This window comes from Thamnophis elegans, chromosome 6 (assembly GCF_009769535.1).
Source record: "Thamnophis elegans isolate rThaEle1 chromosome 6, rThaEle1.pri, whole genome shotgun sequence".
In the NCBI taxonomy this organism is placed as follows: domain Eukaryota; kingdom Metazoa; phylum Chordata; class Lepidosauria; order Squamata; family Colubridae; genus Thamnophis; species Thamnophis elegans.
The window spans coordinates 11,651,343-11,677,708 of NC_045546.1; the positions used below are offsets into that span (position 1 = coordinate 11,651,343).

Consider the following 26,366-nt stretch of genomic DNA (forward strand, 5'->3'; position numbering starts at 1 on the left):
CCACCTATCATCCATCCATCCATCTATCTATGTATCTATCATCTACCTATCATCCGTCTACCTACCTACCTACCTATCATCGATCCATCGATCCATCCATCGATCCATCTATCTCTATAATCTATCTATCACCTACCTATCATTCATCTACTTACCTACCCACCTATCATCCATCCATTCATCCATCCATCTATCTATGTATCTATCATCTACCTATCATCCGTCTACCTACCTACCTACCTACCTACCTATCATCGATCCATCCATCCATCCATCCATCCATCCATCCATCCATCCATCCATCTCTATATCTATCTTATCACCTACCTATCATTCATCTACTTACCTACCCACCTATCATACATCCATCCATTCATACATCCATCTATCTATGTATCTATCATCTACCTATCATCCGTCTACCTACCTACCTACCTACCTACCTATCATCGATCCATCCATCCATCCATCTCTATATCTATCTTATCACCTACCTATCATTCATCTACTTACCTACCCACCTATCATCCATCCATTCATCCATCCATCTATGTATCTATCATCTACCTATCATCCGTCTACCTACCTACCTACCTACTTCTCATTGATCCATCCATCCATCCATCCATCCATCCATCCATCCATCCATCCATTCATCTATCTATATCTATCTCTCATCTATCATATATCTCCCTCCCTCCCTCCCTTCTATCTCTATCTATAATCTTTCAGCTAGCTGTTTTTGGCCACTCTGGCCTGCTAGGAGCTACTGGATGGAGGTAGAGGATGGTGGTAACCACGAGGATTAGAGGGCGCCAGCTTGGGGAAGACCTTGGGTCAGCCAACCAGGTGGGCTTCGGGCGTTGCCGAGGCAACCTGTGATCGCCCCCGCTCGCTCGAGGCGGCTGGGCTCAGTTATCCTGTGACCCGGGACAAGGGCGCGTCCCTCTCCGCTCCGCCCAACTTGGCCCACCGCTCTGTCGGGTGTGCGGCCAAAAAAACCACCATCGTCTTCCTCCTCCTCCGCCACTCCCCTTTCAGCAGCAGCAGCAGCAGCAACTTTGGGCTCCTATGGCAACCAGCCTGCGCGTGCCGCTCGCCTGGGCGCGGCTGGCAGGAGCAAGCCGGAGCAGCCGCCGAGGACGAGACATGCGAGCGTCGGCCGGGGAAGCGCCGGAGACCAAGGCGGGGGACTCCGGGAGCCGGATCTACGGCGAGAGCAATGACGGGGGGCAACCCTGTGAGTGGGGGGCGGGGGGCGGCTGGCGCGCGCGCGACCCGGGTGGAAGGTTTCCCCCCTGCCCGGCTTGCGGAAGGGTCGGTCCGTTTGCAGCCAAGGAGCCTCCCCTCCACGCCTGGAGGAGCGAGGCTTTCTCTCTTCCAGGCTGGTTTTATCCACGGAATGAGATGATTTCCAGGGTTCTTGGGGTTTTTTTGGGGGGGGGATTCAGCCCCCCCAAATTGGAAGTTAAGGGAGTGGAGATTTTCGGGGGGGGGTTGGGGGGGTGAGGACTTCAGCCACCAAAATTGGAAGTTAATGAAGTGGAGATCTTCAGGGGTTTTTTTGGGGGGGGGGAGATGGGGGGGGGAGGACCTCAGCCCCAGAAATTGGAAGTTAATGGAGTGGAGAAGATCTTCAGGGTTTTTTTTGGGGGGGGGAAGATTGGGGTGGTGAGGGTTGGGGGTGGTGAGGACTTCAGCCCCTGCAATTGAAAGTTAATGGAATGGAGAAGATCTTCAGGGGTTTTTTGGGGGTGAGAGTTGGGGGGGTGAGGGGTGAAGGCCCCCAAATTGGAAGTTAATGGAGTGGAGATCTTCAGGGTTTTTTGGGGGGGAGATTAGGGTGGGGAGGACCAGCCCCAGAAATTGGAAGTTAATGGAGTGGAGAAGATCTTCAGGGTTTTTTTGGGGGGGGGGGAGATTGGGGTGGGGGAGGACTTCAGCCCCAGAAATTGAAAGTTAGTGGAGTGGAGAAGATCTTCAGGGTTTTTTTTGGGGGGGGGGAAGATTGGGGTGGTGAGGGTTGGGGGTGGTGAGGACTTCAGCCCCTGCAATTGAAAGTTAATGGAATGGAGAAGATCTTCAGGGGTTTTTGGGGGGTGAGAGTTGGGGGGGTGAGGGATGAAGGCCCCCAAATTGGAAGTTAATGGAGTGGAGATCTTCAGGGGTTTTTTTGGGGTGGGGAGATTGGGGTGGGGGAGGACTTCAGCCCCAGAAATTGGAAGTTAATGGAGTGGAGAAGATCTTCAGGGGGTTTTGGGCGGTGAGAGTTGGGGTGTGTGTGAGGGTTTCAGCCCCTGCAATTGGAAGTTAATGGAAGGGAAAAGATCTTCTGTGTTTTTTGAGGGGTGAGGGTTGGGGGGGGTGAGGGGTGAAGCTTCCCAAATTGGAAGTTAATGGAGTGGGGAAGATCTTCAGGGTTTTTTTGGGGGGGGGAGATTGGGGTGGTGAGGGTTGGAGGGGGTGAGGGCTTCAGCCCCTGCAATTGGAAATTAATGGAATGGAGAAGATCTTCAGGGGTTTTTGGGCGGTGAGGGTTGGGGGGGGGGTGAGGGTTTCAGCCCCAGCAATTGAAAGTTAATGGAATGGAGAAGATCTTCAGGGTTTTTTGAGGAGTGAGAGTTGGGGTGGGTGAGGGGTGAAGCCCCCAAATTGGAAGTTAATGGAGTGGAGAAGATCTTCAGATTTTGGGGGTGGGGGGGAGGGTTTTAGCGTCAAAAATGGAAATTAATGGAGTGGAGAAGATCAGGGGTTTGGGGGGATGGGTTGCGAGAGGTGGGTGGGTGGGTTTCAGAGGCAGCATTTGGGAATTAATGGTCAACCGAGACTTTCTCTTGCTTTTCTCACTGCTTTGATACATGGAGTGGAGAAATTCTCCAGGTTTTTTTGGGGGGGTGGGAGGGGGTGGGAGGTAGGGCTTCAGCTTCAGCAGTTGGAAGTTAATAGGTAATCCAGGCTGGGTGGAAACCAAATGTATTTATTTAGTTAGTTAGTTTGTACACCCGTGTACAAGAATAAGAATAAACATGAATAAGAAAACATGGAATGGGGACAAATTAATGGGGAGAGTAGGACAGGGACGCTAGGCATGCTGGGGCCCTTATGCACGCCCCTATTGGGGGAAGGCTTCTCTGTGCGCTGAGGATGATGGGCTCTGGAAAAACCCCTGTTGGGAGGAGATAACTCCCAGATCGGTTTGCACAATTAAGGGATAAATTCTGCAGTCTGCGATGGTGGTGGTATTGGGGGGGGGGGGAACCTACATCCCATCTTGCTATGGATCAGTTGCACCCTTGGACCCAACAGGGCTGAGGCCAGTGATTGGAGAATCCCCTCCTGCTTCATTTCAAAGGGAACTGCTGGTGACATCATGGGCATGCCCCCGTCGTTGTCTTGGCAACAGCACAGAAGCAGTTTGCCCATTCACTTATACCTGGATGTGGGTTTTTTTTCCCAACTTCCCAACCAAATCCATAGCCCTCAGATTTCACAATATTAAGATCTATTCTTTGAGATCAGCCAAGGTTACCAAAGAACTATACATGATGTTAGGTTAAGATTATATCATGAATCACCTCTTATTTTTTTATAAATAACTCAAGGTGGTGAAGATGCACATGCTGTCCAGAGTCACCTTGTTGGGCAAGTGGGCGGCATGGTAAAATAAAACAGAATAGAATAGAGCTGGAAGGGACTTTGGAGGTCTTCCAGCCCAGCCCCCTGGTCAAGCAGGAGAACCTATACTGTACCTATACATTTTGTTTGGTTTTTTTTTTGCCTAAATGTAGAACCTTAATTTTTTTTCACCATATCATTTGCAAATTCCTCGGCTCATCCATTGAAATGGTCTTTTCTAAAACAGGGAAGAAGTTTGTGTATGTTGAACCACCAAGGAGAGTCAGGGAAGTCCTTGAGGAAGAGCTGTATTTCCAGAGGGATGAGTGCAGAATCAGACACCCTTCAGAAGGTAAGATTTGCAAAAACAAGATAGCAATAGCAATAATAGCAGTTGGACATATACCGCTTCATAGGGCTTTCAGCCCTCTCTAAGTGGTTTACAGAGTCAGCATATTGCCCCCAACAACAATCCGGGTCCTCATTTTACCCACCTCGGAAGGATGGAAGGCTGAGTCAACCCTGAGCCGGTGAGATTTGAACAGCCGAACTGCAGAACTGCAGTCAGCTGAAGTAGCCTGCAGTGCTGCACTCTAACCACTGCGCCACCTCGGCTAGATCTAGCCACCTCAGCTAGATAACCAGATAACTGGAGGGGGAGGCAGGATTCAAATTCGGAAATGCTTTCAATGGGAAGATTTCGTACTTCTGTACTTCGGAGCAGTGGTCATCCGCTGGTGGTCCACAAGAAAAGTTTGGTGATCCATAGAAAAATTATTTGCATTTTTTATATTGCACTAAATCAGGAGTCCACAAACTATGGCCCCTGGGTCAGATACATGCAGTCAACGTTTGTGTTGCTGCTGAGAGTTTCCCCCTTCGGGGTATTTTTGTGTGGGTCGGAGGGGGGCAGAAATTCCGACTTGGAGTCTGCTTCAGCCTCCCGGTGTGGGGGTTTGGGCGAAGGCCAAAAGGGAAGCGCCACTGGTGGCAAAGATTTGGAGGGCCTTGTTCCAGTGGGACTGCCTCATGGCCTGGAACTGGCTGACCATCTCAGCCCACTGAGCCTCCAAGTACCTGGCCTTGCACACCCGTAGGTCTTTCCTCTGCTTGGAAAGCCTATGCTCATAGTCCTCAGTGAGGTGCTTCTGCTTCTGAGCCTCCTCCTCAGTCAGGTCCAATTTGAACGGAGCCAGCTCTTCTGCCAATTCTTTCTCATGGTGGCTTCTTAGCTCCAGCAACTGCTTCCTGTGGAGTCCCTAAGGCGCCTGGGCTGGGAGTGACTGGGAGGGGAGGGGCGAGTAGAGGCTGGAGAGGCGCCCCTTGACATGAGTGACATTGAGTTGGCCACGCCTACCCAGTCACATGACCACCTAGCCACGCCCACCCAGCCAGTCATTAGGCAGATCATATTAGTGGTCTGCGGGATTTAAAATTATGAATGGAGTGGTCCCTGAGGTCCGAAACGTTGGTGACACCCCAATGTTTTTATTCCGAACATTGCTACCCAAAAAAAATTGAAGGCAATTGATCAACAGCTTGCCTCCAGAAATTGGAAATTTTTAAGGAAAACCTTTTTCTAAAATGGCACAGGGTTTCCTGCCTGAGCAGGGGGTTGGACTAGAAGACCTCCAAGGTCCCTTCCAACTCTTGCTGTTGTTGCTTTGTTGCTGCTGTTATTATGATTATTAAATAGTGACAGCAAAAAAAACAGCTACAAGCAAAACCAGAGGTATTTTAGTTAGCTCTTCAAAACCCTTTGGAATAATTCAGTTTTAATTCATTTCTGAAAGCCTAGTAGTGATCTAATCACATGGACAGTAGATTTGTTATTGTATTTGTGTAATCTGTTCTCTTGGGGTTGGAGCTGGTCTGTGTGGTAATAATTAATCCAAAGCAAGTTACGGTGAATTCGAGACCCATAAGTGTCTCTTAAATAGTCGTGCACATGACCTCAGGGTCACATGATTGCATGCTGGGCGCTTGGCAACCAGTCGTGGTGTTCCGTGATCATGTGACTGCCATTTGTGACTGCCAGTTTCTAGCAAAAAACTATTCAAATGAATGGATTTGCATTTATTATAACCACCACGTTCGCTTAATCACTATCACATTTGCTTAATGACCATTGCAAAAAAGTTCATAAAATCATTTCTGGTCATGTATGAGCCTCAGCTTACTACCATGACAACTTATAACTGGATTTCCTGTGGTCACAAATTAAGGACTACATGTATACTGCCATGAACCACTTCCTGAGCAAATGAAATATTTATAGATCCTAAATGGTGCCTTTCAGCTTTTCCTTTTTGCCTACAGTTGTTCTGACCCAAGATCATGAAGCAAACTCCTGGTCCTGACAAAAAACCCTTTTTATTAATTCATTGTGAATTCTGCTCATTCACATCCAGCAAAGTCTTTCCCGAGAGGATTTACAGTCACAGATCTTATCTGGCTTAGAGAGCTGACAGGCTGATATCTGCAAAACATGGCAAGGAGTCTCGGAAAGTCACGAACCAATTAATCAAATTAATTGTCTCCTGCAAACTCCACTCCCCTTTCACTCCTCTTTTATTTCCTCTGGGAGGGGCCATTCATCATCCACCTGTGGCCTTACTCCCAAGTCGACCCCTGTTCTTTAGCTGTTCCCTTCGTCTGGCAACTGTGCGCATGCGCACACTGGGAACAGGCTCCAGCTGTTCGTCTGCCTCACTGATGTCTGACTCTGAAGGCAGCTGATAATTGGCATACGGCCCTGGCCCCCTCTCTGCCTCCGACACAGAGCCCTTATCAGAGCCTTCCCCATGTTCCTCCCCAACCTCCTCACTGTCCGAATTTGCTGGCTGCTGGCAGGCCACATCAACAGTGTTCGAATAAGCTTCAAAGCAATCCATTTGTTTATGGCTCTGTAAACACCCCCCCCCCACCAAAAAAAGGCTGAAGTAAGATAATACAATTGTGATGTTCCACTAAGCGATTGCTTCAATTAGATCCCAAGTCTCGATTGTGGCTACAGTACAGTGCAATTATACTAATGCTCTTCTCTATGTTATGGACAGTGGCTCTGGAAAGAATTTGGAGCTTGAAAAGAAATTTTCCCGTGGGAGGCTTCAACCCAGCATCACAGAATCAAAGCTGCTTCCTTTCTCAACCTTATTACTCCAGGCATGCAGTCATAAGAAGTAAGAATGTAATAACCTCCTTTCTTTCCTGCTCCCCAAAATCAAAAGTGTGCATTTAAAACAACAGAAAGACATAGTGATTGCCAACATTCATTTACTATACATAGAAAAGAGATTGCCAGACACTTGATCATATAGTGACTAGCTGCTATTTGAGAGCTTATGCAGGAGAAAAAGCAGATTTTCTCCAACTAACAAATATTGTGCCTAATTGGATAAATGGCCTAGTTATTAATATATAGAATATTCTATTCTCATGAACAAACATATTTCAAAATTTATGTATTTCAAAATGTAACCTATAACTTATATATAAGTTACAAGTTACGTTTTGAAATATGTTGGCTCACTTCTTGAATTCCTCATACCTACAAAATCGACTACATATTTCCATTATATGTGTACCACAGTATCATGCTCTCCTTTTATATATTTTTACTATTTTACTACTGTTATCCATCCATTCTATTCCATACGCTAAATAAAGAAACAGAAGAGAGCTACCCTCTCTAAACTACATACATTTAAATAGCCAAGAGATAGGGGGTGGGGGGGAAACCCTATTTCTCTATAATTAAAAATGGTTATTACATTACTTCCGGTTTTTGGCTTAATACATCTTTTCCCCCTGCAATGTCTACTTCGAATAGTTACCTGCAATTTTGAATCACAAAAGCAGCATTCAGAAATTCCAGATACCAAAAATAAGTTTTCCAACTTAGAGTATATTCACAATGGGTTTTTTTTAAGTTAGACCTGCAATATTCACAATTGGGTTTTACCTTATATTACCAACCCAATACAGCTGTTTTAAAAAATTGAATAATTCTGAATAATTTTTGAAGATGGATTACCTGGAACAGAAAGGCTGTTTAATCCACATTTCCCAGTTATATCACAAAGATTCTTTGGAATGCCTTCTAAACAGAGGACGTAAAGCAGCCCTTGGATCCATGGCTAGTTTTAGATTGTCTTCTGTGGTCTGGGAATACATTTCCTTTTGATGGAGATCTTTAGAAGTTTTAGTTCCTGATTACTAGAAGCCAGTTCATGTGTGAACTCTGCTAATGAAAGATTATTAGAGCCCACAGAAATATTATCCTATAACAGTGATGACAAACCTTTTAGACATCAAGTGCCCAAACCGCGCGTGTAATGCCCGTGCATGCCCAAATTGCAAGGTGCATGTGCGCACATGTGCAGACATGCGCGTGGACATGTGCAGTAGAGACCCAAAGACCTGCTGGCTGGCAGAAGGCAGGGCATCCCACACTGACAGCATGGCAAGAGGTAGGATCTTTTTCTTTCGTGAGCTTCTATTTCATCGTTTCCAGGGAAACAGAAGCTCACAAAAGAAATGCCACAGAGATCTGACCTGGAGCAATGGCGTGCATGCCAGCAGAGAAGGCTCTGTGTGCCACCTCTGGCATAGGTTCGCCATCACGAAGATGTTAGGTCAATCCAGAGGTGGGCTGCTCCTGCTTCGCCCCAGATCAGGCAAACCGGTAGTAGTGGTGGAGGGAGGCTCCACCCACCCACCTGGAAGCTTCTGCACATGCGCACATGAGCAAACCGGTAGTAAAAAAAAATTGGAAACCCACCACTGGACCAATCCTGATTGTATCATCTATCTCCCCATTGATATTCAGGGTTGATGTACAGTAGCTGATCCGGCTGATCTATTCATTCACTGACCTTCAAGGTTGAGCTGAGATATGAACACTACTCTTTCCAATGTCTATTGACTTTCTCGGTTGTCCAAGTCTTGGTGTCCCAAAGGTGTTTCCTTTCAAAAGACAACCCAATTTTCTTGTTTCACTTGAAGAAAGTCCGGTTACCTTTTGAAAGAAAACACCTTTCGGACACCATGACCTGGATGACTTGGGAATCTCTGTAAAAATTAACTATGCTCTTTGGGATGAATACCCTTCAAATTGTGCATGAGTATGAAAGGGATGCAGGGGCTCAGTGGCTAAGACTCTGAGCTTGTCGATCAGAAAGGTTGGCAGTTTGGCAGTTCGAATCCCTAGCGCCGCATAACGGAGTGAGCTCTCATTACTTGTCCCAGCTTCTGCCAACTTAGCAGTTTGAAAACACGTAAAAATGCAAGTAGAAAAATAGGGACCACCTTTGGTGGGAAGGTAACAGCATTCTGTGCGCCTTTGGTGTTTAGTCATGCCAATCACATGACCACAGAGACGTCTTCGGACAGCACTGGCTCTTCGGCTTTGAAACGGAGATGAGCACTGCCCCCTAGTGTCATGAATGACTAGCACATATGTGTGAGGGGAATCTACCTTTTTATGAAAGGATTTCCAGAAACAAAATTACAAACTGCAGGATTCAGGTGACCCTGAAGGCATAAATTAATCTCAAAACAGCCTCTCAGAAACAGGGCTAATGGCCACATGTTGCACGGAATATAAATCTTTCCATTCTCCACCATTCAGTCAGAACTGAAGAAGCTTCTCGGATAAGAAGCGAAGCATCTTCAAGCAAAACAAGGAAGTCCAGTTGCCCTTTGAAAGAAAACACCTTTGGGACTATACTCTTCCCACTTTTCATTGAAAAATTTAACTGACATATCTGGGGGGAAAACTCCCTGCAACTTACTTGGAAATATTTATGCTTAGAATTGCTTAGTTCTTCATTGCATCAGGTTTTAAAATGAGTTTTCAATTTCGAGGATTCTACATTGCACAGTCACATTCAGATTTCTCAGATTTGTGAAGGCAGTAACTTCATTTTTTTTTATTTACCAAAAATCCATGTTGTTGGGGCCCTAATAACTTACATTTATGTCCTTATTGGAAAAGATTCTGCTTGAGTAGGAATGTCTATGACAACTTAGGTAGATTTCCACCTTCCATTTAGGAAAAATTACTTGATTTCATTTCACTCATGGTGAAATTTATTTGTTTAAAACAAGACACAGAACTGCTCCAGAAATATAATACTTATGAATCTCCATTTTGATACTTTCTCCTTTCTAGGATAGTCATTCTGAAAAATTGAATCTCCTTTGATGGAAATCACAGAAGAAAAGCAAATCTATGGCTGTCATATTTATCTGAACATAGACAACTATATTTTAGTATTTATAAAGTTGCTTATAAAATAAAATTTGAAGCTACGCACCTGCCAACCAGTGTATCTAAGATGATCATCTATGACTTAGCTCACTACTAAATAATTCACTAATTTATAACAACAACAAAAAGTCCCATCTCTCCAGATAGTTCGGAGTAAATTTGAAGTTGGTATTTTATATGTGTAAGGTCCTCAAAAGTTGTTAAACCACGCTGGCAGCTTGAGCAAATGGAAAACAGACAAGTCTATCAGTAACTTTGAGCTCAATTCTCATGGTTCTGTTTCTTTTGTGTGGTTTTTGATCTGAGAACAACTGTGGTGCTTTTCCAAACACTATTGATTGATTAAACTGTGCAGTGATGATAAAGAAGAATTGCTTAATGCTATGGAGATAGGTAAATTCAATGGTTTTTTCCATCCTTTTTATTTGAGGCAAAAGGTTTCTGAGGTAGCAATAATCAATAGTACTGGTAGTGTTTTGACCTACAATCATGTATTTAGCAACTGTTTGAAGTTAACAACAGCACAGGAAAAAGTGACTTACGACTGGTCCTTCCACTTATGACCATTGCAGGTTCCCCATAGTCATGTGATCAAATTTCAGGCCTGATCAAACTGCAGTGTTCCAAGTCATTTGATTGACATTTGCAACGTTCCCAGCTGACTTTTAACAAGCAAAATCAATGGGGGAAGCCAGATTGGCTTAATGACCGTGTCGTTCACTTAACAACTGTGAAGGAAAGTGCGTGTTTCGCTTAACAACTGCCTGGCTTATTCATGGAGATTCTGCTCTCCAATTGTGCTTGTAAGCCTATAAGGGATAAGTCAGCATCTATTCCTCGAAAAGCATGGTCCCCATTGCATTTGTAGGCCCATCTCCCAAGACTATCTGGCTGAAATTCTAGAATTGGTTTACTTCTGCCTTATCCATCATTATAACAGAATGAAAATTACCCCTTTTACTAGATCTCGACTTTTGGTTCCATGTTAGAGGAATATTTAATTCCACTCCGGTCTGAGAATGGATAGTGGACTTTCCCAGTCACAGGTTTCCCCTTGCTGGTGAGAAACATCAGTAATATTCCAAAAATGTTTCAAGCATTCCATTAAAAGAGTGGGGCTTTTTTTTCACCATCACTTTTTTTAAAAAATATAGAAATGAAAGTTCTTTGAATCCTCTTTTTTGATCTGCTTGTAGAGAAAAATCTGCTAAGGAGGAAAATGGCATAGAGTTTCCTGCCTGAGCAGGGGGTTAGACTAGAAGACCTCCAGGGTCCCTCCCAACTTTGATATTCTGTTATTCTGAAAGGATGTCCTTGTCCAATTATCTTGGCAAGGGGAAATGGTGAGCATGTGGACACTATTAAGGACCAAGATGAGTACAATTGACAAGCTGGAGAAGATAAAGTTCCAATTGCCATTTAATTGTTTTGTTGAGAAACATTATATTTTTTGGTTATATTTTTTCCTTGTTCACTGTCTATATGATGCCCAAGATACATTTCTCTTTTGCAAGGTGTTCTTTCTTATATGAACATATTCCATTTGGAGTACTATTAACTTCTTTTAGCATATATTATTTTAAAAACACACGTTTTTACATGGTTTATTTTTATGTTGGGTTTCACAATGCCCACTGCCTTCCAAAGATTACTGACTCCTGAAAAGAGGCTTACTATTTTGGTGCACTGCATTTCCAGGGTAAGCTGAGAGAGACAGAAACTTCACGGTTCTTGCTTCCTCCACTGGGAAGGGAGAGGACATCCTACTAAAAATCAGTTAAAAAAAGAATGTTGGATGTTTTGAAGTAAAATTAATTACATTGGGAGACTCGGTAATAAACTTCCGGTTGGCTTGTTGGGCCTGGTTTTTTTCCCCCCCCCCTTCCCAGGCTCGTGAGGCTTTCCTGAAGCCTGGGGAGGGTGAGGCCCTCCGGAAGGCTGAAAATCAGCTGGCCAGTGCGCGCATGTGCCTTGAAGTTGAGAGCTGCCGCGCTGGCAAATATGGCTTCGTTTGCCCCCTGTGGCACATGTGCCATAGGTTCGCCATCACGGAGATAAGCCTTTCAAACCAATTCCCTCAAATTTCCTCTTGTTTCAATCCCTCCCAAAAATGAAAATATTTCTGGTTGCCCCATCAATCTGAGATGGTGCATCTGAAGTGGCAGACTTGGGGCTAAGATGAGGAAGGATAAAATCTCAGGCTTAGACCAATAACCTTGCAGAAGAGGACGTTCAATCCCTAGAAAAAGGGATTTTTATTACTTTTTTATTTTTTTTAAAAATACAAATAATACAAATTTAGTAAATACAAAAAGAAAAAAAAAGAAAAAAACCCAAATATTGTAGTGTATCCCCACCCCCACCCCCGGAGACTTTTTTTTTAACCCTTATATTTCTTCATCTGTAACAACTAAAAGATATACGATATATTCCAATTGTGCCCTTATCCCCTCCAAAATAATATATATTCTTGAGTAGGTTTATTCCCTTTGCCTTCCACCAACACTGATTTTATAAAAGCCCCCCATATTTCACTATAATTATTTGCTTTAATCATCCCTTTTTTAATTTAATGTCTGTTGTTAATTTATCATTTGTTGCCAAACTCATTTCTTCAATTATATAATTCATTACCAATATTTAGCCATCACTAACTAATCTACCTGCCATTATCAAATTTACAATCAATTCCTTTTTTGTTTTATTTATATCCCATTTTTCTACCAGTAACAGTAATGCAATCCTATGACATATCTAAATTTACATTCAACAGTGCTCTAAATTTCACTAAATACCATGTCCCATATTTTTTGTGCCCTATCACAATCCCATCCATCAAAGGGTGATGTCCTTCAATTGAAAGCACCTTACAAAAGACAGATGGAAAAACATATCACTTTTATTATTGTATTTACAAATTTGTGATGGCTGTCCCACTTCAAATAAATTCATTTGGGAGAATGGAACTAATTTGTCTTTTTGGGTAAACACAGCAGCAAAATCAACTGTGATTTTTAAAAATATATTTCCCATGTCTGTTTCCTGTCTGTAGAAAAAAACCAGAATCTCTCCTGAGTCTATCCCTGTTTTAAGTATGAGTTAATTTTGTTCATTTGAATATATCTTACATCTGTTACTACTAGCTTTATAGCTTCAATTCACTTTTATTTCATTTATTCATAACATTTGTCTCACAACTGTGTTGTTTTTAACAGTCCCAGAGTAGGCATGCATGTTGTATTTATTGTTATCTTTGTAAATTAAGTTTATAATTTTGTATGTATTTTGATGTGTCTTGAAATATAATAACTTAGAAACTGTTTTGTAGGCGGAGAAACAATTATCCTAAAAGGGCAAGCAGACAGACAGACACACACACAAAACAAAACAAGTAGTAAACAATCTTTTATTTCTTCATGTTTGCTTCACCACACATTCTTTGGTCCTCATATTACAACAAAAGAGATTTTGTTTCCATCTTATAGTGTGATACAGGACTTGCCAACAATTCATGCTTATAAATGGAAGGAATTGGCAGCAACAATTGCTAAAACACCAACAAAACATTCCACTGAAACTCAAATTCTGTGACAAGTACTGAAATATGTCAAAATACAAACTTTTGTTATTTCTTTCATATGATTGTATGCTACACCCCTTTCTATTATTAGAAATATTGAAGCAGGGTACAATAAGTGAATGTAAATAATGGATTGTAAATAAATAATTGTTTTGCTGCCCCATATGCTGCCTATTATGGGAGAATCTAATGCGGATGTTAAAAAAAACCAATAGATTAAAACAATATTAAAACGGCACATTCAACCTGATCTAAAGATCCTAGAATGCTTTGTGTTTACAGGATTTTGTATTAGTGAGATGTGATCACCAGGGATCACCAGCTATCTGTGCTAGTAAGATATATATGTAGTTTCAAATTATGGCTGTATTGGAGCCTGCCCACCGTGGATATAACTCATTTTGGTCGTAAATCCATGTCACTGACCCAATTCTACATTTTTTTGTGGTGGTGATAATTATGTGATGGCCACTGTTATAAAGTAACTGCCACAGTCCTTAAGTGAAGCAATGATTCTCCTGAAGTAAACGTCATGTTTTGGCAAAACCATCACAAAACATAGTGATGTGATTGCAGGTGGTTACAAACAGCCATAGAGTGTTCTGACCTAGACTTCCCCAAACCACGAAGTAGACCCCTTGGCTCGACAAAACCCCTTTTGATTAAGTTACTGTGAATTCCTCTCATTCACATCCAGCAAAGTCTTTCAAGGGTGAATTTGCAATCACAGATCTTATCTAGCTTGGAGAGCTGCCAGGCCGATATCTTCAAAACGCACAAGAAAGTACTTGGTAAGGAGGCTCTGAGAGTCACAAACCAATTAAGCGAACTAATTGTCTCCTGCAAACTCCACTCCCCTTCGTTCCCTATGGGAGAGGCCATTCACCATCCACTTCTGCCTTTACTCCCAAGTCAGCTCTTGTTCCTTAACTGTTCCCTTCTCCTGGCAGCTCTGCATATGTGCACATCGGGAACAGGCTCCAGCTGTTCTTCTGCCCCACTCATCTCTGATTCCAAAGGCAGCTGATAACTGTCGAGCAGCCCTGGCCCCATCTCTGCCTCCGATGCAGAGCACTCATAAGAGCCTTCCCCAGCCTCCAGGACTGGCCCATGTTCCTCCCCACTGTCTGAGTCTGCCACCAGCTCCGCTGGCCACTGGTAGGCCACAACATAGATGCAGTCTGGCTGCTAAATGCTCTAAGTGTAGACATGTGACTGCGGGTGGGGTGGGGGGTCACAAGTTCCTTCAGGAAGGTCTGGTGCAACTTTGAACAGTTGCTAAACAACTTGACTTACCTGTAATTTCTTCTGTAATCTACCTGTCATTCTTCATCAATCTGGCCCCACTGAAAAGTTCAAGCAGAAGGAAACTGAAGCGACCAGGGGTGTGACATTCTCCCTCCTTACCGATGAGCAGAATTACCTGCATTTTTCAGAATATAAGATGCTCTGGAGTATAAGACTCGCCTTAATTTTTTGGGAGGAAAACAAGAAAAAAAATCCTGCTTCTTCCTACCAGCATCCAGCAGTATTCATCTGGCTAGAGTCCTGGCAGCAAATAGCAAACAGTCTGGTCAGCTTCAGCACATTATCGCAGCCTGATTCAGCATGAGCAGCTGATTGGCAAGTGGACTGGCCTCCAGGAATACCACAATCGGCTGTTCCAGGCTGCAGGGATTGCCACAGACCATTGCTGCCTCTGTGCCTCCATTTTTGGCCTCTCTGCCTCCTGTTTTTGGCCTCTGTCTCTCACATTTTTAGCCTCCGAATGCTCACCACAGCACATTACTGCCGATCACCGTCTCTGCGCTTCGCATTTTCAGCTTCCACAAGCCCTGTTTTTGGCCTCTGTGTTGTGTTTTTGGGTGATTCCAGGTGCTGCTGCCACCGCCACCAATCCCCACTGCCTGGAACCACCCAAAAACGTAACGCATAGAGGTCAAAAGCAGGGTGCGCAGAGGCAAAAAATGGCCAAAGGGGAGGGTTAGGGTGGGCAGAGCTACATTCAGTGTATAAGAAACACTTAAATTTTCGCCCTCTTTTAGGGGGAGGGAAATGCATCTTATACTCCAAAAAATATGGTAAGTCTGTCCAAACTCATAAAAACCCTGAGAAGTGCAATTCCATGTATGGAGAAAAGCCCAGACTTGGAGAGGAGGGAAAGCTTTGTGGGAAACAAAGTTCTATTTGGATGCAAAGTTTTACTCCAATGAGTTCAGCTGAGAAGTGTTCTCTCTTCGTTTGCATGAAAGACAGAAGGACTTCCCTTTGTCATGCCGAAGAGAAAGGAGACAAACTTCACAACACCGCAGCAACATGGCATTTATATTCTCTATGTTTTCTATCTTCTTTTTGTGCCATATCCGCGCGTGGGCTGCTATGGGTTCGCCCGGGTTCATGAGAAGCCATAGCTAACGCTATGGGCGGTTTGGAGAACTTCCAAATCCCACCCCTGGCTGGCCCTGCCCACCCCTCTCCTCCCCTCTCAGGAGTCTCCACACGGCCTGTTTTGGATGCGAGGTAAGCGCAGGGCCTGTGCGGAAGCCAAACCAGTTCCTTAGATTTTGAAGCCATGAGGTTCTTTTTCTGCCTAGGCCTTGTTTGCCTTCCATTTTTCCCTGGAGGATTAGCTTTTATTATGTTTTCTATCAGTGGCCCCCAATCCTTTGGGTACCAGGCAGTGGTGGGTTTCAAATTCTTTTAGAACCTCTTCTGTAGGTGTGGCCTGCTTTGTGGGAGTGGCTTGCCAGCCATGTGACTGGGTGGGCATGGCCAACTTGTAAAATGTGGTGAAACTCACTTAACAATGCTCTTGCTTAGCAACCAAAATGTTGGCTCAGGAACTCTGGCATTGAAGTGTGCAAATTTTAAAGCTGTCAAGTTACAACACCCTTGCACCCCTAACCCTTTAGGGAAAAAAACCCCAGGGGTGTTCAAACTTGACAGCTTTAAGACTTGTGGACTTCAACTCCCAGAATTCCTCCTCTCGCTCTTCATCTTGATGAGGCGCGGATGGGTGGGGGGAGGGAGCTGGAACCAGTTCTAAACGGCAATGTAGATTTGTGGAACCTCTTCTATAGAAGAGGTTGGAACTGGCAGGACCCACCCCTGGTACCAGGGACCAGTTTTTTGGAGAGAGGTTTTTCCGTGGACCAGAGGGGGCGTGGTTTTGTGTGCTGCCTGCATCCCGTCGATGGGGCTTCACTTGTTTGTGTGGCCCGGTTTCTGGCATGCCATGAACTAGGGTGGGTACACAGACCCCGGATTGTGGATCCCTGCTTTCTACTCTAAACTTAAGTCTTTACATTTTCTTCATACTGAAAACACAAGCTTTGGTGGGAGAGAAGTTCCTTCAGGATGGGCTCCAGCACGAGTCCAAAAGCTCAGAAGACGAAACCTCTGGTGCTGGTGACCAACCTAGATTAGATCTTGCGACATTATTCTGGGACCTGTATATTTGCCTTCAATCCATGTCTACAATTTCTCTCTCTCTCTCTGTCTCTTCCCCCCCCCAAAAAAAAACAGCAAGTTTTTTTAAAACACTAAGTGCAAAATTGAGAACTATAATCTGCGAACTGGCATTACGATACCACAACAGTTAGAATTTACTTTGTCTACTCTTTTTATATCAACTGCAGACTTTAGAATAGAATAGAATAGAATAGAACAGAGCTGGAAGGGACCATGGAGGTCTTCTAGTCCAGCCCCTTGCTCAAGCAGGAGAACTTATACTTTTTCAGATGTGACTGTCTAGTCATGAATGAATGAATGAATGAATGATAAAGCTACATGGCTAAATAATAAGGGGGAAATATATTTATTTAGAGGAGATACAATATAAACTCTTTCAAAGGCAATGCATTCTCTTTAAAATAAAAAAGAGCTGCAAGATTTTACAGAATTATGAGGTTTCAGAGTTAATTTTAAAAAAGAGATCTGTACATTTTTATCTGTTCAAACTACAACAAAAATTATCTAATATCCTAGGAGTACTTTTAGCACACAAGTTCTTTATTTAAGGAAATCCTTAAAATATTTAATGGGTGTTGTGAGAAAAACATGTGGATTTCAAAGAAAGATCTGTTAAAATAAAATAAGACCTAAAATATTATCTCCTGCTGGAACAAGGGGTTGGTACAGAAGATCTCCAAGATCCCTTCCGCCTCTGTTATTCTATGTTCTAAAAACTAAATAATTAGGAGGTAGAAACAACAAAAGTATACTTCATTGGACATTTTTTACAATGAGTCATGGAGCGCCCTGCAGGACAGAGCCCCCAAACACCTCACTTTGCAGACAATATACGTATTATCAAAAGCATTTGAAATAGCTAAGAGAAAGATAAAAGAGGCAATCACTGAGCACCCTTATCAACGGTTATATTTCCCTTTGATATTTAATGGACAAGCAAATAGCCCAAAGCTAATGCATTTTTCATCCCCGCCCAAATAAAGTCAGGCACCTGTGACAATAGCTGATGAACTAACCTTACCCTCTATGACTTGGATGGGGAGTCCAGGTGGGGCTGCCGCCGTGAGGCTTTTTTCGCTGCCGCTGCCTGCTGCACTCTGATCGGCTGGTACACGGCCAGCAGCGTGAAGGACGCCAGGGCGCTTCAAAGCCCCTGGCGGGAGGAAAAAGACCCCGAGGCAGTGACGGTGCTGGTGTGGTGGGTGCCTTTCAGGAGCGGCGGCAGAGTCGCCGGCGGCTGCATGCAATTCAACATCAGCGCCTGCCGCCTCTCCGCCAACCGCAGCCTCCTGCCCCAGGCGCACGCCATCCTCTTCCATCACCGGGACCTGCAGAGCCATGGCCTCGCCCGGCTGCCCCGGCAGAGGCCGCGGGACCAGCGGTGGGTCTGGATGAACTTTGAGTCACCCAGCCACACCGGGGGCCTGCGAGACCTGGGCAGCCTTTTCCACTGGACTATGTCCTACCGAGCAGATTCGGATGTCTTTGTACCCTATGGATACCTCCAGCTTTGCCCGGAGCCCCTGGTCCAGTTGGCCTTGCCCAAGAAGACCAAGCTGGTGGCCTGGGTGATCAGTAACTGGAATGAAGATCAAGCCCGGGTCGGTTATTACCACCAGCTGAGAAGGTATCTCCCCATTCATGTGTATGGATCTCACGGACTGAGGCTCATGGACAACAACGTGGTGAAGACCATCTCGGAATACAAGTTTTATTTGGCTTTTGAGAACTCCCAGCATAAGGACTACATTTATAAAAATTACATATGCTAGACTGACCATACTACATCACAGCAACTCAAATTTACTTTTCCACTCTTGTTTAATGCCAATTGCAAACTTTTGTTTATAGTGGTTCTCTTTTGATGATCCTCTGGCTTTCAGATTTATTTTACTTTTTACCTCATTATTAAACATTAAGCCTAAAATAAGGCTGCAGATTTTTGAACTACACAGCAAAGGCTGAAAATATTTGAGGATGTGAACGGTGAACTTAAGAACTGAGACTTTAAAAAGAAAACCTAATTGGCCCTTGCTCCATTGTACTCAAGCACTATTTCAGCATTAGCCATTAATATGGGGAAAAGAGTAATCTTTGAGAGACAACTGTGTGGTTCTGGAGCAAAAGGTTTATATTTCTCGTCTTTCCTATGTAGATTACAAACCCTTATCTTGAGGCTGATCTATTTTACACTTACCGTAAGACTTATTTTAGCACTAGTCATAAGACCAGGGTCTAAGACTTTAAATTTAAAGTATTATTTCAATGCTAACCACAAGAGGGAGTAAGATAAAGTTCATGTTTTTAGCTGAGTTTTTATTTCTTTCGTTCTTTTATTCATCTAGGGATTACAGACTGTATCCAGAGGGAGACCTAGTTAGCATGTAAGCTTTACTTCAGCACTAGCCACAAGAGGAACTAAAAGACTAAATTATTTTGGGGAAAAATAATTTTTTAAAAGCTTTTTAATGGGAACTCACTCCGTTACGGAGTACTAGGGATTCAAACTGCTGACCTTCTGTTCGACAAGCTCAGTGTCTTAGCCACTGAGCCACCGTGTCCCTATAAGATTTACATATACATTGTAGTTGCAATGCATTATATTTTGTAGCAGTATACATAGTAATATTTCCCCAATTTTTACTTTCTAAGTTCCAAAAAATCCATTTAATATGTAGTCCTCAAATAGAGGACATATCAGATATTAAACTGATAAGAAAAGTTATGTGATCTTAGCCAAAAAGCTTACAATATCTACAGGGCGGGGGGGGGGGGGAAGAAATGGTAGGGAACATAAGGATTTTCACATGCCTTCTGGAAGGCTCAGAAATGCTTCATGAATCCCATTCATTCTGAAAGATAATGGCAGGGAACAAAAATACAGAACTGAAGAAATACGTAAACTTTTTTTGCCCTTCAGAAAGAGCTAACCAAAGTACAGAAAAATAATATAACTGATCCTTATACAGAAGACATATGCAGCATTTAGAATAGAAGTCTTTATTGGCCAAGTGTGATTGGACACACAAGGAATTTGTCTTTGGTGCATATGCTCTCAGTGTACAAAAGGAGAATAAAATACATTCATCAAGAATCATAAGATACAACACTTAGTGATAGTCATAGGTTATAGCAATCAAATCATACTAGGAAAAAGATGGAAAGTTACAAGCAATATGGTTATAGTCATAAGTGGGGAGAGATAGGTACTAGGAAGGAAGAGAAGAATAATAGTAATACATTCTTAATAAATTATTGAGTGTTGTGGGAATTACAGTTTTTAAGCAGAGTAATGGCGTTTGGGGAAAAAACTGTCCTTGTGTCTAGTTGTTCTAGTTGTTCTGGTGTGCAGTGCCCTATAGCTTCTATATAGGACACACCCCTAATAATATATTCATTGTTTTCCAATCAATGTAGAGCTGACCATGTAAAAATATGGAAAGGTATATACAGAATAAGAGGTTTTACAAAGGTTCCTTCCCTTATAACAACAACAGAAAAGACATAGAACACTAGTTATGATGTAGAAAGATTCTTATGGATTCAGTGTAGCGAGAGGGTAATAGCTTACAAATTGCATATTAATACATTTTGATAAATTCATGCAAAACTACCCATCTCAAACCAAAAACAGGATCTGTAAAATATAGGTGATTATTAGAAACAGATACAGAAAGTCCCTCCCTAGGTTTGGGGAAAAAAATTGGGAGACTGATTTTGAGACAACATCTGGAAGTTAACATGTGGCAAACATTGTGGAAATCTAGGAGATTCCCCTCCTCCCCTCAGCTTCTATGCAAGAATATTTTTGGAAGATTCTTTGGGGGATGGGAGAAATTTATGAACAACTAAAGAAAGAATTAAATTTTCATAGTAATTCAGATCATTACGTATATTTGAAGGAGTAAATATGTTGGGAATAAGAAACACTTTGCAAAATTTAGGACAGTTAATTATCCAAAGCAGGAAATATTTGGTCATTTATCAATTAAAATGGCATATAAAATTGTGTCTGTAGTTCTACTCAAAGAGACATCATATGAATTTTCTAGTGGAGAAAACAAGACTAACAAAGGAAATTGAAGTTGTATCCTATTGTCTTTTGGGCATGACCTGTTTATCTCTGATCAGTTTATCTCTGCCTAATCCTATCAGACCCAGTTTGGTCCTCCTTGTCCCAGACAAAGTCCTTGCAGTTCCATCAAACCAAAAAATAAAAAACCCCTCCTCACCAGTTCGCAGCAGAGCCCAAGAGCCGCCTGCAAAGTGGAAAACCCAACCTTCTACTCCCCATTAGCTGATGACCTCTATACTCCTTGTTCTTCACAAAGAAGTTCTTCAACTCTGCTATCCTTCTGAAAGATCCATTTTGCTTAGCAATAGATGTACCCTCCAGGTATAGTGACATGGACCTGTCTCATTTCCCCAAACTGGCCAGCAAATCAGACACCTAGGATTGTCTTGTAGTAATAGCACTTAGACTTATATACTACTTTACAGTGCTTTACAGCTCTCTGTAAGCGGTTTACAGAGTCAGCCTATTGCCCCCAACAATCTGGGTCCTCATTTTACCCACCTCGGAAGGATGGAAGGCTGAGTCAACCTTGAGCCTGGTGAGATCCCAACTGCCAAATTGCAGGTAGCCAGAAGTCAGCAGAAGTAGGCTGCAGTACTGCACTCTAACCAATCTGACACCGGCTCATCAGCTTTCAATGTAGCTTTCAAATTCTATAAAAAATATTTCCTTTCCCATTGTTCAGGGTCCCGCTTTTTTCTAAAGCAGACACCCAACAATGATTCAGATCATGACATATATTTGAAGGAGTAAATATGTTGTGAATAAGAAAGAAACACTTTTTTTAAATTTTTGACAGCTATTTCTGTGGTTAAGAGACATATTTGTTAAGTGAGTTTTGCCCCATTTTACGATTCTCCTTGCCACAGCTGTTAAGTGAATCACAGCCGCTGTTAAGTGAGTAACACGGTTGTTAAGGGAATCGGGCTTCCCCATTTCCTTTGCTTGTCAGAAGTTTGCAAATGGGGAGCCCATTGACCCCCCCCCCCATGAAGGGCACAGCATCCCTCATGAATCAGTTGCCAAACAGCTGGATTTTGTTCTTCAATGGTCATAAGTGAAAGGGGCTGTAAGCCACTTTTTTTTCTGGTGCCCTTGTCACCTGGAACGGTCACTAAATGAAACGAACTGTTGTAAGCCGAGGAGTAGATAGACAAGCGGTCTTCCATCCCCTTCCCCCAACAAGGCCTTTCTTTTGCTCAGGAGTCCGGCGGCTCCTGTCCTGAGCATCGCTTTCCCCCCCAGCGGAATAGCTACAAGAGAAATAGGGCTTACTGCTGGCCTGCGCCCACATCCCCGGCGGGGGCCTTTCTTAGATGGGAAGGCGGCGATGCAGCCCGGGCGGGGGTAACGGGGAAGCCTCCTGCCCTGCCTCGCAGCCCTTTCTATACTGTGGCGGGGTGATAGGAAAGCCTCGGCCGGAGGAATCCCTGCGACGGGGCGGCAGGCGGAGAGCCAATGGGGGAAAGGTCCGTCGGCTCTTCCAGGAGGGGATCCGCGCGGGAAGGGGGGTTGAGTGTAGTGGGCAGGGCTGCCGCTAGGCCAGCCCGGACGGCTCCGGCTCCGGCTCCAAGCGGGCTTGGCAGGATGGCGGGGCGGGACGGCTCGTTCGAACAGGACCTGCTTGAGGGGCAGGTCGCCGGGCGGAGACGGTGCCAACAGCAGCACCAACACTCCCACCACCACCACCGCCAGCAGCAGCATGCATTCCGGGCGCCGAATTCATCCCCTCGGGCTGGGACTCAGGCCGCTGCAGCCGCCGCCGCCAGGCTTTTCTCCTCCGTCCCCGCCGGCGGCCACCGGAGTCGCTTAGGCTCTTTGGCCGAAGCCCAACTACCTTCGTGGCGCAGGCGCCGCCTTTTCATGGCACCCCCCGGGCCGGCTTCTGGGGATCCCCGCGCCCGCCGAGGCTTCTGGAAAGCGCCGAGCGGGCGGCGGTGGCGCGTCCTGGCGGCCTGCTTGACCTGCTGCACTCTGATCGGCTGGTACACGGCCAGCAGCGTGAAGGACGCCGGGGCGCTTCAAGGCCCCCGGCGGGAGGAAAAAGACCCCGAGGCGGTGACGGTGCTGGTGTGGTGGGCGCCTTTCAGGAGCGGCGGCGGAGTCGCCGGCGCCTGCATGCAATTCAACATCAGCGCCTGCCGCCTCTCCACCAACCGCAGCCTCCTGCCCCAGGCGCACGCCGTCCTCTTCCATCACCGGGACCTGCAGAGCCATGGCCTCGCCCAGCTGCCCCGGCAGAGGCCGCGGGACCAGCGGTGGGTCTGGATGAACTTTGAGTCGCCCAGCCACACCGGGGGCCTGCGAGACCTGGGCGGCCTTTTCAACTGGACTATGTCCTACCGAGCAGATTCGGATGTCTTTGTACCCTATGGGTACCTCCAGCTTCGCCCGGAGCCCCTAGTCCAGTTGGCCTTGCCCAAGAAGACCAAGCTGGTGGCCTGGGTGATCAGTAACTGGAATGAAAGTCAAGCCCGGGTCGGTTATTACTACCAGCTGAGAAGGTATCTCCCCATTCATGTGTATGGATCTCACGGACTGAGGCTGATGGACAACAACGTGGTGAAGACCATCTCGGAATACAAGTTTTATTTGGCTTTTGAGAACTCCCAGCATCAGGACTACATCACGGAGAAACTCTGGAGGAACGCCTTTCAATCCTGGGCTGTCCCCGTCGTCTTGGGTCCCCCGAGGGCCAACTACGAACAGTTTATTCCTTCCGAAGCTTTCATTCATGCCAATGACTTCTCCGACCCCCTGGAGCTGGCGGTTTACCTGAAATTCCTAGATAAAAACAAAAACATGTACCGAAAGCATTTCGCTTGGAGGAAACGATATGATGTGAGGGTGACGTCCTTTTGGACCGAACATTGTTGTAAGGTTTGTAACGTCGTCAGAGAGGTGGGGAAACGGCCCAAGACCATCCAGAACCTCGCCAAGTGGTTTGAAAGTTAACGTCCATGGATTGACTGACTTTCCACAGATTGATTTGAGTTTCCACACAGGATGGTTGGGTTGATGCATTTACCCAACCAAGGCACAAGAAAATATATCAGGGATATTTCAATTTTTCTTAAGTTATCAATTAACTTGATTGATAAGTTATGATTGCTTGGTTTAATAATCATGGGGAGATTAACCATTATGGGGTGTGTGTATGAGGGGTGTATGTATTTATGAACTTTTGTGTCCCCCCCTCTTTTGGCCTCGATGGTTGATATAGTTCTTCACCAAACTGAAGCACAAAAATGTGCAGGCTACCACTTATTTGTATTTAAATGTTTATTTGCAAACTTAGCAAGCAAGCAAAATATAGCAAAATAAGCAAAACCATTAACAAAATACATATAAAATTATAGCAAACGTATCTATTGAATACAATAGATCCCCTCTAATATTAAAAGCAGGGACGTGGTGGCTCAGTGGCTAAGATTCTGAACTTGTCAGTCAGAAAGGTTGGCAGTTCAGCGGTTCGAATCCCTAGTACCGTGTAATGGAGTGAGCTCCTGTTATTTGTCCCAGCTTCTGCCAACCTAGCAGTTCAAAGGCATGTAAAAATGCAAGTAGAAAAATAGGGACCACTTTGGTGGGAAGGTAACAGCATACCGTGAGCCTTCGGTGTTTAGTCATGCCGGCCACATGATCACAGAGACATCTTCAGACAGCGCTGGCTCTTTGGCTTTGAAACGGAGATGAGCACTGCTCCCTAGAGTCGTGAACGACTAGCACATATGTGCAAGGGGTACCTTTACTTTTAATATTAAAAACACAATTGTCAGGATGTCAAGCTTTCGTAGCTTTCTTGCAGCCATTGCAAGTAATGCAATGTTTTGTTACATGTTTGTCTTCATCAGACAACAAAAAAACATTTTTTCTTTTAATCTAGATTGCTTCAATTGGATTAACAAGGGCATCATGAACCTAAACCAGAGTTCCTGCTAAAATTTGCACTGTAATAACGAATGAGTCAAATCTTCCACCTATAAGTTATTGCAAGTGTGTAAAAGGTGTGTAGTTGGTAATCCTCTGTATTTTCCATCCATATAGGCTGTTATTGTTTGAAAGTGAAGTTCCGTAAAGGCTTTTATCAGGGAACAAGACTTTAGGAACTGTAAATTGTATGACATTCCCCTTTCTCCTTGATATTTCTGTATCCTGTATCCTTGTCCTGTATCCTGAATTCTAATTAATACGTGTACTTGAGCTCAACTTTCACTAATGTGCCTGTTTTTATAGCCGTAGAATTTTTAAAGTGGAGAATATTTTATTAAAAATTAGACTTTTTTACCCCTATATGCATAGTTTGAAGAGGGTTATCGGGGTTTGCTGATGTTATGCCTTTCATTGTCAGACAACTTCAAATTATGATTTGTTCTCCTTTTGTTTTACATATTTTAAAACCTTTTATTGCCAGGGTGAGCCAGAAAAACAGATCCTGTTGGCAAGATACTGACATACTGTCAAGAAAAAAATGTTTTTGTTACAAGTAAAATAATTGCATTCATTGGACCCATGTTAGCATTTTCAGGTTATTAATGCTAATTATAGCTCAATTTTATTAAAATTGATAGACTCATAGGCAAAATAGCTTCCTAACTTCGACCATTGATACAGCTTGCCTATTTTCCACGTATTGGGTGATCTAATACAAATTATACAACTACAAGAATTACCGTATTGGTTAGATACTTGGGAAAAACCACCTCTTAATTGATTAAAATGCATTGGGAAAGTAATTAAGAAAAAATGTTGGTCTGCTGTTTGATCAGTGCACTTTTTAAAAAATTAATCCTTTAGGGTTTGGCATGTATATTATAGATAGTTTTTCCAGATGTTTTAAAAACAGCTAATTTAGAAAAGAAAATTTCCAAAGATCTTTTTTTTTCAAAAACAATTTATGCCTAGGATCTTTTGTCCTGGAACAGAATATGCTAAGAAATAAAGCAGTATATGAAACATTCATTCTTTACACTGAAATTTTATATTACTGTATTGTTGGTTCAATGAGAGTTAGCAGAGCAGTATTAGTAGATTTTGGCCCACTGACTAAACAGACAAACAGATACTGGAAGACCTTTACCCAATTAAGTTTTTTCCCAGCCAGAATCTATTATTATTATTATTATTATTATTATTATACAATTGTATCACAGCGGCCAGTTGTTTCGCCGGATTTGGCATTGGTTACTAGTCGGGCCCCACCCAGGGGCCTAGGACGTCGTAACGTATTTTCGTAATATGCGTGCAGATCCAAGCAGTGCGGCTTTTTGCATTTGACTGATGGTGATTTTGTCAATTTTTAACTGTTTTAAATGTAATTCCAGTGCTTTTGGAATAGCACCCAGTGTGCC

The 26,366-nt window shown here is 43.8% G+C and overlaps 2 protein-coding genes and 1 pseudogene across 2 annotated transcripts; 2 read left to right on the top strand and 1 right to left on the bottom strand.

The window, feature by feature from the left end:
* The first annotated feature begins 1,149 nt into the window (after positions 1-1,149).
* LOC116510246 (alpha-(1,3)-fucosyltransferase 4-like) lies at positions 1,150-18,712 on the top strand. Its single transcript, XM_032219716.1, has 4 exons — positions 1,150-1,240; positions 3,863-3,967; positions 15,345-15,429; positions 17,989-18,712. The coding sequence occupies exons 1-4, from the start codon at positions 1,150-1,152 to the stop codon at positions 18,710-18,712; spliced, it is 1,005 nt and encodes a 334-aa protein (XP_032075607.1).
* An 875-nt stretch (positions 18,713-19,587) lies between these two features.
* On the bottom strand, positions 19,588-19,696 carry LOC116510847 (annotated as a pseudogene).
* A 2,906-nt stretch (positions 19,697-22,602) lies between these two features.
* Positions 22,603-23,970, top strand: LOC116510250 (alpha-(1,3)-fucosyltransferase 9-like). Its single transcript, XM_032219719.1, has one exon. It carries the CDS (start codon positions 22,603-22,605, stop codon positions 23,968-23,970), a length of 1,368 nt encoding a protein of 455 aa, XP_032075610.1.
* The last annotated feature ends 2,396 nt before the right edge of the window (positions 23,971-26,366 follow it).

What these genes read in the sequence shown, in the direction of transcription:
- LOC116510246 (XM_032219716.1), top strand. Translation starts at nt 1,150, where the DNA reads ATGCGAGCGTCGGCCGGGGAAGCGCCGGAGACCAAGGCGGGGGACTCC. An exon ending in AATCAGACACCCTTCAGAAG is followed by an intron (nt 3,968 to 15,344) that starts GTAAGATTTGCA and finishes GGGTGATTCCAG; the next exon opens with GTGCTGCTGCCACCGCCACC. An exon ending in CAAAAGCAGGGTGCGCAGAG is followed by an intron (nt 15,430 to 17,988) that starts GCAAAAAATGGC and finishes TGGGGAGTCCAG; the next exon opens with GTGGGGCTGCCGCCGTGAGG.
- LOC116510250 (XM_032219719.1), top strand. Translation starts at nt 22,603, where the DNA reads ATGGCGGGGCGGGACGGCTCGTTCGAACAGGACCTGCTTGAGGGGCAG.